This window comes from Grammomys surdaster, unplaced genomic scaffold, assembly GCF_004785775.1.
Source record: "Grammomys surdaster isolate TR1022 unplaced genomic scaffold, NIH_TR_1.0 126121, whole genome shotgun sequence".
NCBI lineage: Eukaryota > Metazoa > Chordata > Mammalia > Rodentia > Muridae > Grammomys > Grammomys surdaster.
In genome coordinates, this window is record NW_021620929.1 from 2,875,315 (window position 1) to 2,892,384 (window position 17,070).

General features: G+C 38.5%; 1 protein-coding gene across 2 annotated transcripts in view; it reads right to left on the reverse strand.

Annotated features, from left to right (window-relative positions):
• Ranbp17 (RAN binding protein 17) overlaps positions 1 to 17,070 on the reverse strand; it is a 286,889-nt gene that overhangs the window by 93,363 nt on the left and 176,456 nt on the right. For both annotated transcript variants that reach the window (XM_028756444.1, XM_028756443.1), the window contains 4 exons: positions 14,036 to 14,109; positions 13,013 to 13,093; positions 5,916 to 5,979; positions 5,726 to 5,834 (listed from right to left, as the gene is read on the reverse strand). In XM_028756444.1, coding sequence (XP_028612277.1) covers positions 5,726 to 5,834; positions 5,916 to 5,979; positions 13,013 to 13,093; positions 14,036 to 14,109 — 328 coding nt within the window. The remainder of the gene's footprint in view (positions 1 to 5,725; positions 5,835 to 5,915; positions 5,980 to 13,012; positions 13,094 to 14,035; positions 14,110 to 17,070) is intronic.

The window sequence follows — 17,070 nt, forward strand, 5'->3', positions numbered from 1 at the left end:
TAATACCATCTTTTTCTTTTTTGTTTCCATGGCAGTGAACACAATAGAAAACTATCAAACCATATATATGAAATTTTGACAGCAACGATCCCCTCAATCTAGGCTGTGAGACAAGGCCTCAAATAATCAAAACTGTGTTCAACAACATTCAACAAAAAATGAGGTAGTAATGCTCCTGCTCAAGAGCAGGAGAGGGCCGACGGGGCTCGGAGCGGCTGCATGGAGCTCATCAATCGGGGAAGTGATCAGCCACTTGATAAAATTCTGTTCGCAGAGGACAATGATCAGAAACATTGCCACTCTGTGGCACAATTCCAGAAGCCACAATAATGGCATCCTGGTTGCTGTAAAGCTGTCCATCGTTTGTTCAACAAGCACCTGGTAATAACTATAGTGAACTTGGTGCTAAAGAAACATGAAAAGACAAAATCAGTGCTCTGAACAATCTCAACTTACTCTGTAAAGAATGACCAGAAACTCTAGTTCTACCATAGTGTAAAGTTTCATAAGGATAGTTGTTATAGTTTTAAATTTAATCTGTAATTCAGACACAACCATTTTATACTGAGTCTCTACTATGTACCAGGTACACTTCTATTATCGCCTCTTTCTGTTTCACTCAAGGTACACAAAAAAGAATTAGGATATAATATTTACATTTTGTCCATACAAACTTTGAATGGAAAAATGTAAATTTATAGTTTATATTGTTATGGATTGGATATTTAAAAGGAATCTAATTTGGAAAACAATGAAATTCTACTATTCAAATTATAAAGGTTTACTTAAGTTTCTTATGCCTCACAATTCATATTAAACAAAATTAAATAAATCTGCCTTTAAATGTGTGCAATGCAGTCTTTCTGTCATCAATATGAATACCACTTATCAATACACTACGCTGTCTGAGTATTATGGGATAGAGTCTACACTGTGGTAAGGCTCTGATATGCTCTGCTGTTGTTTATGACCAACAGAAGATGAGGGTGAGTCCCTTTGTGTTGATGACTCCATAGAAAGAGAAATCTTGACCCATTTCCATTATCAGGTTCTGAATAGGTGACAAAGCCAATCTCTAGGAAATCTACAAATATTACTCCTTAATTTCTCCATTTCTTTCACTACACAACCAGGCCATTAAAAGAGTGAAGTGTATACAGCATTTTAATTCTTGGACACATGGAAAATAAGAGCCCAAGTTCCTCAAGGTCAGGTAGGGCTCACTAAGCGTGACACATGTATCTGAGTTCAGCCATGTGCTTGTTAAATGATTGCCTAGAACAGCGAGAGTTTAGAGCTTCTCTCCACAGCAGCAGCCAGGAGGTAAGCAGGCAGTGCTCCTCAGTACAGGAGGTAAGCAGGCAGTGCTCGGTACAGGAGAAAGGCTGCTATCAGACTCCTACTTGACTGGGTTTTGCATGCCTGGTTCATACTCTTCAAATATTTACAGACAGTTTTCTTTCCCTCAAGCTCTAGCTGTCACTTAGCCAAGTTATACATACACGGTTCTTTTAATGTCTCCTTAGAAATCCGTTCCACTCGGCTCCTTAATCATTCCAGTTCTATTTCCTCAATTTTTAGTTATCTGTTTTTCTTGTGACTTATTCTGTTGAAACATATGAAAATGATATAGCCACGGAGGGTTAGCTGCTTTTCCACTTTAAGGTTCAATGTCTTTTGTGTAAGATAAAACTTTTTTTCTTTTTATATGATCACACTTTAAAAATTGTTTATCTTGATGATGTATCTATCAATATTGCAAGAAAAAAATACAAATTTCAGCATTATATTCTCTAAGAATAACAGTATCACTGGCCAAAATCCCTTGATTGTCTACAGCTGACTGATATGAGAACTATGGGAGTCTAGAGTAACACAGCTACACAGAAAAGTACCCATTTTTCAATTCTACTTATTTGTAGACTTGTGTGTGTGTGTGTTTTACTAAATACAGCTTATCAATAAAAATAAAGTGGGATAAGGAAAGTTTTTAGAAAACAAGACTCTGCTGGGCAGTGGTGGCGCACGCCTTTAATCCCAGCACTTGGGAGGCAGAGGCAGGTGGATTTCCGAGTTCGAGGCCAGCCTGGTCTACAGAGTGAGTTCCAGGACAGCCAGGACTACACTACTCTGTCTCGAAAAACAAAAACAAAAACAAGAAAGAAAGGAAGAAAGAAAGAAAGAAAGAAAGAAAGAAAGAAAGAAAGAAAGAAAGAAAGAAAGAAAACAAACAAGACCCTAACACTAAAAGTCCAGGAAATAGGAGGCAAATGGTATGACATCAAACTAAAAAATGCAATGACACATAATTTCATTATTTTAAGAACGGTATCAAAGATGAAAGATATTGATGCTGAACACAATGTGGGCAAATGGAAACCCTTGCCCACTATTAGTAGGAAAGTAAGTTAGGACAGGCATTATGAAAATGGAACTATCTATATGGAGAACCTGCAACAACTTAAAAAAGAACTATCACATAATCAACCAATCCCACTATTGGGTACACCTCCAAAGGGACAGAAGACACTTGCACTGTCATGTTTTCTACATCACTATTCAGAGCAATCAAGGAACAGAAGCAGCCCTACTGCCACCAGGGAACAATGGGGGACATATGGAGGGTGCTTATATACACCATATTATGTTTGGCCATAAAAAGCATGAAAATTTGTCATATGAGACAATACAGATAGAACCTTATGCCAACTGAAATAAGTCAGGACACAAAGACAACTCCCTTACACCCGACAGAACTGCAAACGATGTAGTAATGGTGGTTACCAGAGGCTGGGCCCTGTAGAGGAGGGGGAAGGGACAAAGGGAGGCCTAGAGATGGGCTCTTATAACCCAGTTAGGAGTTATGTCCTCATGTGCTAACGCATCACAGGATGCTAATAGCACACTAGACAATTAAAAAACTACAAGAAACGATTTGAGGAGTCTTTAACAATGAGGAAATTGTAAGTGTCCAAAAAGATAGGTATTTAGTGATGAACTGGGAGTACAGCTTGGTTGTAAACTGCTTATCATACACCAGACCTTTGGATTTTATCTTCAACAGTACTAAAGCCATAATAAAACAAAAACAACACAAACTGAGAAAAGATTTGCTTAACATGAATAATCATTATAAAATACCTATAAATATCAAAACAGTCCATGTTGCTCTGGTAATATATACAATCTCTTTCTATTTATCAGTTAAAAGTAAATTAAAATTTTTAAAAATCAGAAATTTTTGTTGTTTGGTTTTGGGTTATTTTTTGCTTTTCAAGACAGGGTTTCTTGTGTGGTCCAGCATAAATAGGTATATATATAAAACATTGTAAAACACACTAGTACATAATTAAATCTAGTATTTTAATTAGCATAATATTATCTCATGCACCTATCATTTCTGTGGTGAGAGCACTTTATATACCCTAGTAAAAAGTACTCACAAGAATAAACTGGGAGTAAGTTCTGTAGCATGCTTGAGACCTTAGGCTCGACCCTCCATAGCTGCAGCTATGTGCCACATCTCTTGAATTTTATTTAATTCCTGTCACTAGATGAAAGGGGATATCAAAGTCAGGACATCATTTCACACTGTCTCCAGCTTTGATAGTCCTTGGTAACTACCACTATCCAATTTTATGAAATCACCTTTTTTTTTTTTTTTAAGAGTCTACATAGAGTGAGATCTTGTAGTAGTTGTCTGTCTATGCTTGGCTTATTTCACTTAACACAATACCACTTAGTTTCATCCACACAATAGAGGCAATGCAAACAGATTCGTTTTCTTATTTGTATGGCTAAAGATGATTTGTGTGTGTGTGTGTATGAGAGAGAGAGAGAGAGAGAGAGAGAGAGAGAGAGAGAGAGAGAGGAGGAAGAAGGAAGAGGAGGAAGAAAAAGAGGAGGAGGAGGAAGAGGAGGGAGAGAGGGAAGGAGAGAGGGGGAGAGAGAGAGAGAGAGAGAGAGAGAGAGAGAGAGAGAGAGAGAGAAGGAGGGAGAGAGAGACTTTCTTTGCTCACGCACTAGTGGATACCTAGGTTGTTTCTATCTCTTGGCTATTGTGACTGCTGCTTTAATGAACAAGCTAATGCAGGTGTCTGTTCTGTGTGCTGCCTTCACTCCCTCTGCTGCACAGCCCACTAGGAGGATTTCCAAAGCCTGCTGTGGTTTGACTTTTAATTATTTAAGGCATTTCCATATGGTTTTCCACAATGGTTACAGTAATTATTGAGCACACAAAAACTCCTTCAGTTTTACTTAGCCCCCTTGATGCATTTTCTCCAATATACACAGCTGTCCTATTAGCTCAGCAGTGCCTTACCTTTCACCCAGTTCATTAGCAGTCACGCACTGTATTGTCCTCGGTCATCAGTCTGTGGGACTACACAGCATTTCATGAGTAAGCACATGGGCTATAATTTTGATTCTATTATTGGCCACTCATATAATTTCCATTTTGCTCTTGAGCTTACCTGTTCATGCACACAAACAACATGGACAATGCAGGGCTGGCAACAGAGTACCAGCACAGCATTTCCTCAGCATGCACACAGCCTCCACTGCATTCCTAGACCATATAAAACTACGCATGGCTGCAGACACCTATAATCCTACCTGTTGGGATTTAGAGAAAAGAGGACCAGAAATCTAAGGTCTTTTACAGCTATAAAGCCGTTCAAAACCACCCTGGGCTTCCTGAGACTTTCTCAAACAGAAATAAAAGAACAACTTTCGTCCCTGTAGATTTGGAAACTGTAGATTTGAATGCCATGGATACAGCACAGGGTAGAGCCCCACTCTAGCATACGAGACATCCTGGTTTGGTCCTCAGCACACAGTTCCTGTAATGTCATCTCAGCCTCTAGAAGTGGAGGATCAGAACTTCAAGCTCCTTCTTAAGCTCAGCCTGAGGCCCAATTGAACACACAAGAAAGATCATTCTTTTTTGTTTTGTTTTGTTTTTTCGAGACAGGGTTTCTCTGTGTAGCCCTGGCTGTCCTGGAACTCACTCGGTAGACCAGGCTGGCCTCGAACTCAGAAATCCGCCTGCCTCTGCCTCCCAAGTGCTGGGATTAAAGGCGTGCGCCACCACCGCCCGGCAAGAAAGATCATTCTTGTTGGGCTGGCAAGATGGCTCAGTGGATAAAGTAATCCACCAAGCCTGATCACCTGAGCTTGATCCCTGGAACCCACATGGTAGAAGAGAACAACTCCCCAAAAGTTGTCCTTTAAACCCCATTTGTGTGTTGTGGCCTGGGTGTATACACATGCACACACTCAAAATAAATAAAATCTAAAATGTAAAAAAGAAAACAAAATGCAAAAAACATATGAATGCTAGGGCAAACATTTATAGTATAGGTGTCCTTCTGACTGTTTCTATACTTCCTGTTCTTGACTCTGCAGTACTGGGGACTAAAACTCAGGCCTTGTATATGTGTTCCACCACTGAGCTATATCCCTGGCCTTAAAAAATAATAATAATTTTGAGACAGGGTCTGCCAAATTGTTGACCTTGAGCTCACTCTGTAGTTCAGTCAGGCCTTGATCTTGTACTCCTGTCGTTCCTGAGCCACCAGGCCCAGTTTCCAGATCAGCAAAAGTAAAATCAATGGTCAAAGGATAAACAAAAAGGAATCCTACCAAGTGAAAAGCTACGCCTCCTAACACTGCACTCTTTCCTCTGCACTGCTGCTGACCTGTCAGCAAAGCTCCATCCACTTACCCAGATCTACCATGAGAAGGCGAGTGAGGGCTGTGTAGAAGGTCGTTCGGCACCTGAAGTCACTCACACTGTAAGTATCACTGATGCCAAGAAACGGGAAGTGTTCACTCTGATGAAAGCAAACGAGCATGCAAGGTTACCAATGTTCGACCTAATCAGAAAACTCTAGTTACTAAAGAATTAGACATACCGTGTGGTTTTTCAGCATGAATTTCACAGCATCTATTTTCACAAGTTTTTTTAAAAGGATATAGGTAATAATGTTAAGGAATCTGGAGAAATATACACAATAAATCACAAAACATACCTAAAATGGCATTTTCATATGTGAAGAGCCTAAGTATGTCTAGGAGCACTCCTATAGAAATGCCTTTCATTTTGCTAAGAATGATGATCCATTATTAACCAGGGCAATTACTTTTCCATCTTATACATATTCTAGCTATGAAAAGAAAGAATGAATCCTATAATTAGGACAAGAACCCCTCACTGTTAAAGCCTTGACAGCAGAAAATTGAAACTGACCTTTTTCACATTGGGTATAGCTAAAGAATTTCTTTTTACTAATTCTACTGCATAATAAAATTATTATAAAGACTCATAATAGACTATCAAGAATGAGAAAATTATTCAATTTTAAGGAACAATGAATTCAGAAGTTTAAAACCAAAAATCTAGTCAGAAAGATAGAGCAAATTTCATGTCATTAAATGTTGAAGGACAGCTTAATATAACTAATATTTCTCAAGTGTTTAAGTGGAAGACATTTTTCATGTCATTTTATCTAGTCTTTACAATTACAGTGTTATTAAGTCTATTCTGTAGATATGAAAACAGAAGCTTAAAGAAGTTAAGTTGTCCATCGAAGTCTGCACAGATGTGGTTGACACTGCTGAAATCTGAACAAGGGTTGAGTCAAAGGACCATGCTTTTTCCTGTTTTACAAGGTTGTTCTGAGGATCAGATTATGCAGATGTCTTTACCGAGTATAAGCCAGGGAAAAGGCATGAGAGTGCACAAAATAGAGTGGGCACGGCTACTAGACTAACTCTCACAACTCTACCAGGCAAATTAGTATCTCCCCCAGTTGTTAAATGACCAAATGATTTAAACAAAATTAAATAAATACCTTTCCCTACAACAAGCTATGACTATGACTTAGATTTAAGTTTGTCCGCCTTCCAGGTGAGCACTAGAGCAGCGTCTTACACATGTGCATCGGTCTTCACACAGACTGAACACCGTGCCACGCTTTCCCCTTGGTGCACTGGATTTTCTGGCAATCAAAGGACAAGATCAGCACTGACAAGCAGCAAGCTTTTTCTTAGATCTGAAGATGTGGATCTGATGACTTTTCAAAACCATCAATCTTTAAGCAGATGAACTGTCACTCAAACCTCACTCAGTTAAACAAGGGTGGGGATCAATAAACTTAGAAATATCTTAAGTAATTACCAAAGGCAATTCTCTTAAAATTGCGAAGTTAAAAGTGACAGGGTATATGGGTAGTATGAATGCTGCCATTAACAGGAACCTTCCTGTCAGCACTGCTAACAAACAGCAAGTCATGTTTAGACAATAGAATATTTATGAAGCAATAAACAGAACATCCACAGGAAAAACATCAGCTGCCAGAGATATTTTCTGCAGAACCGATCGCATCTGTGCACTTTGAACCAAGGTCAGCCCCCACTGCCTTTTAATTAATTCTCAAAAAAATAATTAAAAATTTGAAAAAATACAATAATAAGAATTCATCTGAATATTTACATCTCTTTACAGGAATTCAGCTCAGATCTAGTTAATGGTCTTAAGATCTGTAATGTTAAAAGGAAAAGGCAAACGGACAGATCTTTATGATCCTTTATTTTTATTCTTCTCTAGCAGACAAGTGTGCTTCCCCCCTTTGGGCAGGATGGGTGGATTAACATAGTTTTGGTTCTTCGGAGGCCTGCAGCTCCCAGCAGTGAGGACAGCATAGTGACTGTCACTGCAACAGTACCGGGAATCATGCACAGGCTACACTGGGAACGCACTAATACATAGTAAAGCTAAGGGCCAACCCCAAGTCTGCTGACTCTACAGCAGCTGGGCCTCATTCCACTATCTGATACACACCTACTTGACTTTAAAGCCTAGCATCTGCTCTTCTGCCCTACTTAAAATATAACTGTAATTAAAACCGGGCCCCACATATTATAGGGGGATCTTATCTTTTGGGAGTGGCAAATTTGTTAATGGCCAATTGCTACACTGGACTGAACAAATTTCCAGAAAATTCCTCTGCATCTGAGTGGTTATAAAAATATCAAGACAGGTGAAGCTGGTCATGTAGCTAGCAACCATGACAACCAGGGAAAAGCCAGAGGTCAAAGGGATGGTTTGACCATCCCTTTTTACACACTGCTAAAATTCCGAGGGAGTTCTCTTTGCAGAAGATAAGTACACTGAGAGTGAACTTGTCTCTTGTGTTGAGAGTATTACACAGGTTAGTAGTGACCGCCACAGGAGCAGCAAGCATGGCTTCAATCCATGAGTAATGTATTAGGTTTCTACTGCCAATAAAACGCCATGCCCAAAAGGCAAGCTGAGGAGCAGAGGGCTTATGTGGCTTAGGAGTTTTCCTCAAGTTCCTACAGCCTGATACTATGGAGGCATTTTCTTAGTGGAGATTCCTGCCTGTCAAGAAGACATAAACCTACTGGGTACAATTGACTCCTTGTCAACTTGACACAAACACATCACTGGTAAGCCACCTTACCTATTTCATTCATCCCCCAAGATTTCATATTAAAAACATAAATATCTTTAAAAGTCCCACTGTCATTACAAAGTCAAACACATTAACAATTCAGTATCTATAAAATAGCCAATTGCTTTCAAAATCCAAAGCCTTTCAACTGTGGGCACCTGTAAAATCAAAAGAAAATTAAATGCTTTCTTACTTCAAGAGGTAAGAACCAGAACACAGGCACATCAAATCAAAGCAAAATCAAAGAACTCAACGCCCGAGGTCAGGGATTCACTCTTCATCTTCTGGGCTCCTCCAAAGGGCTTGAGTTCCTTCCCTGGCTCCACCCCCTGAAACATATACAGCATATCTTCTAGTTCTGCCTGGCTACACTCCACTGCTGCCGCTATTCTTGGTGGTCCTCCCATAGTACTGGAATCTCCAAAATCCCGAGGTCTTCTGTTCAACTGGGCTGCATTTTCACCAATTTCCTTTCAAAGGCTTCTGCCTCCTGAGTGCTAGAATTAAAAGTATGCACCACTACCCCTGGCTCACATCACTATTTTTAATGTATAAAATTCTATATAATTAGTATATAATTTGAATTAGATTAAAAAACGTGTTATGTTAGTAAAGCAATTGACTTGGGCTCTTAGAGTAGAACTCTGTATGGAAGCTCAATGCCAGGTCAATTCTGTTAGAACTGAAAGCGCTGAGGGTGAGGTCTGTTATTGCTCTTTGACACTTGACCCTATACTTGGCAGATGCCCAGCTGAACTGAAAGAGAACAAGAAGCTATGGAAAATGAAGTGAGTATAGAATGAAATTGAAAACTCATCATTTTAAAGATAAAATCAGCTTAAAATCAGCTTTGGTGAGTTAGTCAGAAGCCAAAGAAAAAGAATGCTTTTGTTACGTCACAGACAGCCAGGGCAGATCCTTGTGTATATGAACTACAAATTTACACAGGGTGCCCAACTTAGAGACACCTCATGTTGGTTTCAAGCTTTACTGTTGGATATTGTGACATGATCAGTGATTTTAAAGAAGAGACTATCAATTTTCATTTTGAGCTAGGTCCTAAAAATTTATAGGTGTTTTTGTGATAATACAGAAATTAATGGTTTGGAAACCTGTTGAGAATCAAGGGAAAAATTAACAAAGAACCCTTTTATGGGGTTTATTTTTATTTTTAAAATATTTTATTTTTATTTGTGTGTATGACTGTGTATGTGTATTTGCACATTCTGTATGTATGTGTGCATTGGAGAGCAAAAGAGGGTGCTGGATTCCTTGGTGCTGGAGTTAATGGAATCATAACCTCCTAACATGGGTGTGGGGGATAAAACTCTTGTCCTCATGAAGACTCTTAAGTGCATTGATTACTCATTACTATAAACGTGAGGCCCACAGTGAGAGGTGTTACTGCTATCAGCTGGAGTAAATGAGGAACTGCAGCAGAAATCCTGACCAGCTACTCTCCAAAACCAGCAAAGCTTCAAGCGATGAGGAGTAGACACCAGGACTCTGCAGCTCCCTTTCCGGCAGTCAGGAAAGCACTTTGTTGACCCTTGCGCCCTCTTTCCCTACTTCCCTATTCCAGTCACTTCAACAGTCTCAACATTGCTTGCTCAGACAGAAACTAGAATTCTAGACGTGTAAACATTTCAGAGAGGAGAGATCTCAGGCACTGACCCTGACTGAAGAGAGTCGGCCCAGATGGAGCAGGTTAGCTCTGTGCACGTTAGCACAAGATACTTGGAATGAAGAATTCTTAAATTTCACTTGTGGAAATTTTAATAGTACAGTAAAAAGTTACCTAAATATATTTGCTAAATGTAATATCCATCCATCCATCCATCCATCCATCCATCCATCCATCCATCCAACCATCCATAGCACTGAATCTGATAGGAAAATATGAAAGTTCTCCCAAAAGGGTCTTTGACCTTAAACATTACAAAGCCTCACAAATTTAGAGGGCTCAGATTAAGCTAACAGTACCCTCGGTAGGAAAGAGAAGAGGCTATCTAGTCTTGAAGGCTCAGTTTCCACAGAATCACTTAGGAAGCCAGCTGACCTCTCATCTGTCACAAGCTGCCCTATTTAATGCTAACAGAGCTGAATGAAGATGTGCCATGGGAGAAATGCCTGGCTCTCCCATATGTGCCCAGTCAGCCCAGAAAAGCAGTAAAGAGATAGATTCTCAGCTCCTAGTCAGAGCCTTGCAGAGAGAGGTGCTGGTGTGGGGCCTAATGATGTCATACCAGATATCCAGTTTTGATACTCAAATAAACTTGACCACTACTTTAAGGGAACTTTAGGCTGTTCTATAATTCCTAAAAACAATTTTTGGTAATTTTAATTTCCAAATAAGTGGTCAGATAATCAAAGCTAACAGATTGGTTTTACACATCATAAACACTGAATGACAGCACCCTGAAGCACACACAATAGAAATCAAAACCAAAACAACCCAAAATACCCCAAAGTGCCAATGGCACATATTAAAATATAGAAAATAAAAAAAGGTTTTATAAGATAAAATGGTTTTCACTGACTTGCTAATAATATTTTTAAAATACATTGAGTATCAAAATAAGTGTTTCTATTATTGCAGACCAATAGGTGTTTCTATAGCTCAATAATGCAATTATATTTGTAACAAAAAAGTATTTTAAGATCCCAATTAAAAACCTCATATAATAATGAAATTGGATAGAACAGCAGAAGACACATTAGGTAAGTAGCAACTGCACTGAAATGGATGCAGCAAGCACATATCCCATTATGTAAATGAATTCAAAGATACTTCATGACTGATCAGCTAGAAGGGACATAATGATTTATAATTCAAATAACTGAGCACTGAAATCAAATTGAGCTAATATATATTTCTAAATATGCAAACTTGAAATAATTGTTAAAAAATATAAATCAATGTACCTGCATGGAAATAATTTACATCTGTTACAACCTTTAACCTTTGTCTAATAAATTTTCTGAAAATAAGACTTTTAAAAATTAATTTTGAGAACTATTCAAAAGGAATAAATAGCTTGTAAAATAAAAGGTTATGTGTATTTTAAAACAGATAACAAAAAGGTATCTTAATAGTTATCAATAAATTAGGCATCATGTAAGCTATATGAAAATACAAATCAAATTAATTCAAATATCAATATCAAACTAAAATCAGAGTGAATCTAAACAATAGGTCCATGCTCTACAACCAAAGCCTTCTTTCACAGTAATTCACTGTGAAAACCTGGAGAGCTTGCAATACTATGAAGTACTTATAAACCACTTCATATGTTAGAAATAAAGAGTATTTCAGCACCATTATTAGAAAAAAATACAGGTTGAGTTTTTTTAATAAGAAAAAATACATATCTTAAAAAGCCAAAATGACCACTGGAATTGGGTTGTACATCACTTTCCAGTAAAGAGGAAAAACAGCCTAGACAGGTGTAATTTATCATTTTTCTGATTTAATATCAAAGAAATATATTAAAATAATAAAAAGAATCCTGAAATCCTCAAAATTTGTAGTGATAAATAGCCCTCCCTGTCTTTATTGCATTATACCTACTAACAGAAATATTGCATGGTGGATTTTGCCAGACAAGGACGATTATTTTCCAATAAAAAGTTGCATATTAAATTCCAGCACAAAAGTGGGTGTCTAATACTTTGGAAATCTTTTATGGTTTATGGAGGAACACAATCTTAAACTTAACTAATACAAGCATATTCTTGGAACAAAACTACATTAAAGGTTTCCATCCAAAGCTAACCATTTTCAGAATTTGTCCTTATATTAAAATATCAGCTAATCTTACAGGTTAACTAAACCAATATTTATTTATTTATTTTGCATAACATCTATGTATCTTACAGCTAAATTATAAGCAACAATCTACAATCTGGTTCTTATTGGTAGAAATATAGTAACTGATCTAATAGGATGATTTCTGGCTTCAAATTTGATAGGATTTCTAGAGACAAAAATGTAAGCACTGAACATGTAAGGGGAAATCTTAATTTAGAATACATTTGACAGTAACTGGGTGAGAAAGCCAACAATCAGCAAGGTGGTTAAAAGCTCTCTTTCTGTTACTCCTTTGTGTGTCTTAGTTCACGCATGCCACTCACTGGCTGATGAGCACAAGACACTCAGTGAGGACGAGGCTTCATGAGGCGGGATGGTTCTAACGTGTGACTTTCTTCAAGCTAGTTACATGCTTTCTTTCAGAAAAAGAAATTTCTGAAAATTATGAAAACTATGGACTGAAACACATGTGTGCTACATACTGTATGATGTAATCATTTATTAACCTAGCTTAATGTAAACACGATTAGACAGGAATGAATATATATACTTTCATATCGTAGTACACATTTACTATAAACACACATTTATAGATAAGACCAGACAGTTATAAACAGACCAGACAGTTTATTGTAAAATTCTGGAAAACCAGAAGCAAGGGAACTACTTGGCCATGTGACTGAGCCTGCTGAGGGTGTGCAGCATGCATACAAGGAAAGGATATCCAACTGAAAGGTCACTTAGGAACTGAAGAGTTCTTGAGATTACAGGCTCACATCTTCCCCAGTACTTAAGGTTTGTAACACTAAACATGAAAGAAATGTTTAAATTGTTAGATAGCTACCTGCATCAGAAGAACCACAGAAACAGAGACATATGTAAGTTAGGGGACTTCAATCACACAGTGAAACACGTGTTCACATTTCAACAGATTTTTTAAAAAATTCTTATAGCACATTTAAACTTTTATACAATCAATCTACATATAATGAACATTGGCATTGAATTCTGTAAATTTAAAATAGTAAATATAATTTAATAGTAAATAATTCTCTAAATAAGTCAGACTATAATGTTAAGTGTTTCACAGAAGAAACAAATCTGGAACCCAGCCAAACAGAATGGAAACAGGAATTATCATCACAAAGGAATTCATGAAGGTGAACCAGTTATTGCCCCAAACGAGTCATCATCTGGGGGCCCCAAAACTGAGCTACGTCCTGGTGTTGACTCAGCTTTGCTCCTGCAAGCAAGACAGGGTTGTCTGTGAGATCCATGGAATCCAAGCAGAAGCATGGATGCTGGCTCAACAAGCAATGGTGGATCTGTGAGGAGAAGCCGTTCAGCTCTATAAACATATCTTTGCTAGAGCCAAGGGATGTACTAGTTTAAGGTGATCACGACTATAGTTTGCAATTAGCTCTTCAGTGGTCTTTGAGGTGGAGTGTTTTGTTTTTAATTATAAAGCAAAAAAAAAAAACAAAAACAAATCCCGCCTAACTGAACTATAGTCAATATCTATAAATCTTTTTAGGACAGTGATATGATATTGTACACTATAATCATGTGGACACCCAGACAAGTTATAATACCCTTTAGATGTTGAGCCTTAAGTATGAGAAGCTCAATGAAGAGCAATGCACACACTAAAAATAAAAGCCAAGATTTTGAATTAAAAACTTAGTTTCTATAAAGAGATCTAAATACAAGATGATATACAATTCAAAACAGAAAAAAAAATACTTACATTTTTGTCATGAATGTTTCCAGAACATGGTTGTCATCTGTTATTCCTAAGACTTCTGACATACGGGCATACACCTGCATGAAAGATGAAGTGTTAAAAGCTGTATCATTCATAGGCAGTTTCAAAAGACTACTCAAGTTAACAAGTCTAAAATTCAAAGATCTGCATCCACTCTGAAACAGGGAATGAGTACAGAGCTCATGAATGAGAACAGTGTCATCCCGGACTGCGGTACCTTTCCCCACAGGAAGCATGCCTGCTGTGGAATATGCACACACTTTCACACAAACAGAGCCACACTCATTTTCACTCATCACAACTCAGAATTGGGAGTCACCTCTTTCTTTTCCATGCCAAAAAAATTGGAAAATAGTACACACAAAAGACTCTAAGATAAACACCTTCTACCTATTTTAGATTTCAGCAAAGCATCAATAAAATTCAAGAGAACTCAAGGATAATCAAAGTGTTCTTACAAAGCAGAGAGTGTGGGTCAGTTACAGACACTCCCTGCAATACTCTCTAGCTGAGACAGAGACGGCTTTTACTGTGGACAGTGAGACTGAGCATCATCACATGAGGATCCTCTGAGCTTCCAAGTGGGCACAGCTGGCTGCAGAGCTTGGGTGTGACATTTTTGTCTCAACCTCAGGCACACTTCACATTTGAACACATAATCCCGCTTTAAGTGGTGAAATACCACCAGCCTTCAATAGAACATTCCCTGGGAGCCTGGTGGGATTGCAGGCTATCCTTGCCAGACACAGCTGCATGTGATCTCTCTTCTGTCATTTAATCCCCAGTGATTGTATGTCACCTCACCTTCTCTAATCTGTTTATTTACTACATATGACAACTAAGCTTTATTTACACATTAGTTTGATATACTGCCACAGGTCATGGTAAGATAATAAATCACTCAGAGTCAAAGGGTCATACAGGAGAGGAGTGCAGAAGTATTGTATTTGAGTTTTAAACATTATGCAAATAAGAACCTTGTGATACAGATTTTCCATCTGGGGCCTATGTCTGGAAGCCCCTTCCTCAGGCTAGCAAGATGACTGACAGGGACACAGGGAGAAAAGGAAAGGGTGGCTGGAGAGGGAGGGGGTTAGAGGGAGGGAGAAAGAAGCAGAATGGTGGGAAGAAGCTGGGGCAGAGAGAGGAGAAAGAAAAGTATTATTTAAATTTCCTGTGTCTCTTCTGCTGACTGCTGAGCCCTCGACAACAGTATTCCAGTGATTATCCAGTAGTTGCTGTGATCATTGTATGGTCCAAAGATACTTGTGGTGGGAAGAAAAGACATCAATACAACTTTTGGTGTGCAAACTTTTCACTCCTTGACCCCCAGTACGTCCCATTTTCAACCACTTCTCTTAAGCATTTTTCTGTAAGCACTGAAGAACTGAATCATCTCTAGGTTTTTCTGGCTCTTCAGTTTGTCAGCACCAGCCTTCCTCCTCTCCCTCCATTCAAAAACCATCTTCTCCAAGGTCTTCCTAGTCTTCCAGGCACAGCGAGCTTCATTTTCCTGTGTGTATCTGCTCCATTTGTCTACCCTGGTCCTTTCACTTTGTGATATTTAGTTGTCCAGCTCTCCCATTTTGCTAGAAGATCCTTTCAGACTGATACTGTGTCCTATTTGTTGGCTCAGTATCTATGATACGTTGTTAATGACTACGACATGTACACTTAATATGTAATAGAAAAAGCAATGGGCTGGCCTACTGAGACTGTATTACAATGTGAATAATCAAACAATGCAATGTGCCCGTTTCCATTTTAGGATATATTGAATTCTGTGGTCAAAAATAAGAAAACAGAAAGTTTTATAGAGAACAGAGTGGGTTGTTATGTAATCTGTGGTTATCCACTGAGATCCTGATTTTAAGACCAATGTATGAAAGCACATGACAGTGGAGACCTGGCAAGCTGCTGTCTGTTCTCTTCTGCTGAATGTTCGTGTAGAGGGCACACACTGTGCTCCTCATACTGACTGGAATATGAAAGGCCCTGGTGTTCACCAAGGATGAAAACATGAATGAAGCTACTAGCTCTTCTAGGTCCAAGCACTAGTTTTCCCTCCTGAGTTCACAATCATTGTCAAAGACAAAGAAAATGGTCATAAGTGCTCTAGGCACTGCTAGAAGGTGTTGCTCAGTGACACATGGGATTTTGGAAAGGACATGGCAATGCCAAGCGGCCCATTCCTGTGGTATTTTCATCAAATGGCCCTCTTCTTTGTTAACTTTAGTTAACTTCTTGTTTTGAATCATCGATGACCTCTCTGTACTTCTGTAAAAGGAAAACTTACATCCCAAGACTTTTCACTGTGTCACGGTGAAGAACCTAGTAACTAATGTGCTATCTTTGAAAACTGAGGATCCCACCAGCAGGGTTTGTTTTTTTCTGTTGGGAGAGTTTGCTAGGCAGGCAGACAGGTCTGTCATGCTCTGCTGTCAAAACAGTTTCTCAAAGCATAGGATCTAAGGAAGTACCATGCAAGAGCAAACAGTCAACACTGGCACAGGCAGTGTTTTACCCACAATCCTCCTTGTAACCTGCACCATTCCTTTTAGCATCCATTAGCTTTGATCCCCATTATCCCATCTAGAGCTGTGTCAACGCTTCTGTCCTCGGGGACTTCTCTCCACTACCAGGATCTGACAGTCAAGCCAGAGTACTAAACAGGATCATTACCTCTTAAATCCACTTATCTGATCTACTGAATAGTAAATTGAAAAGCTCATTAAGAACAACAATCTGATTTGTTTTCACATGTGACAGGGTCATTTAAAATCAATGTATGATTACAACATTTCTCTTAAAAGACTGCCTCACAGCTCAGGCCTCACGACATTCAGAGAACATGAAGATAATATGAAAACATCCTCTAACATTTAGAATTGAATCATGTGATAATGCATACACTATTTAAGAGGTAAGATACAACTTGCCCAATGAGGTGTATCTACAAAGCTGTTCATCATAAAGCACCAGTGAAAAAAAAAAAGGTTTCTACTGACAACAAATCT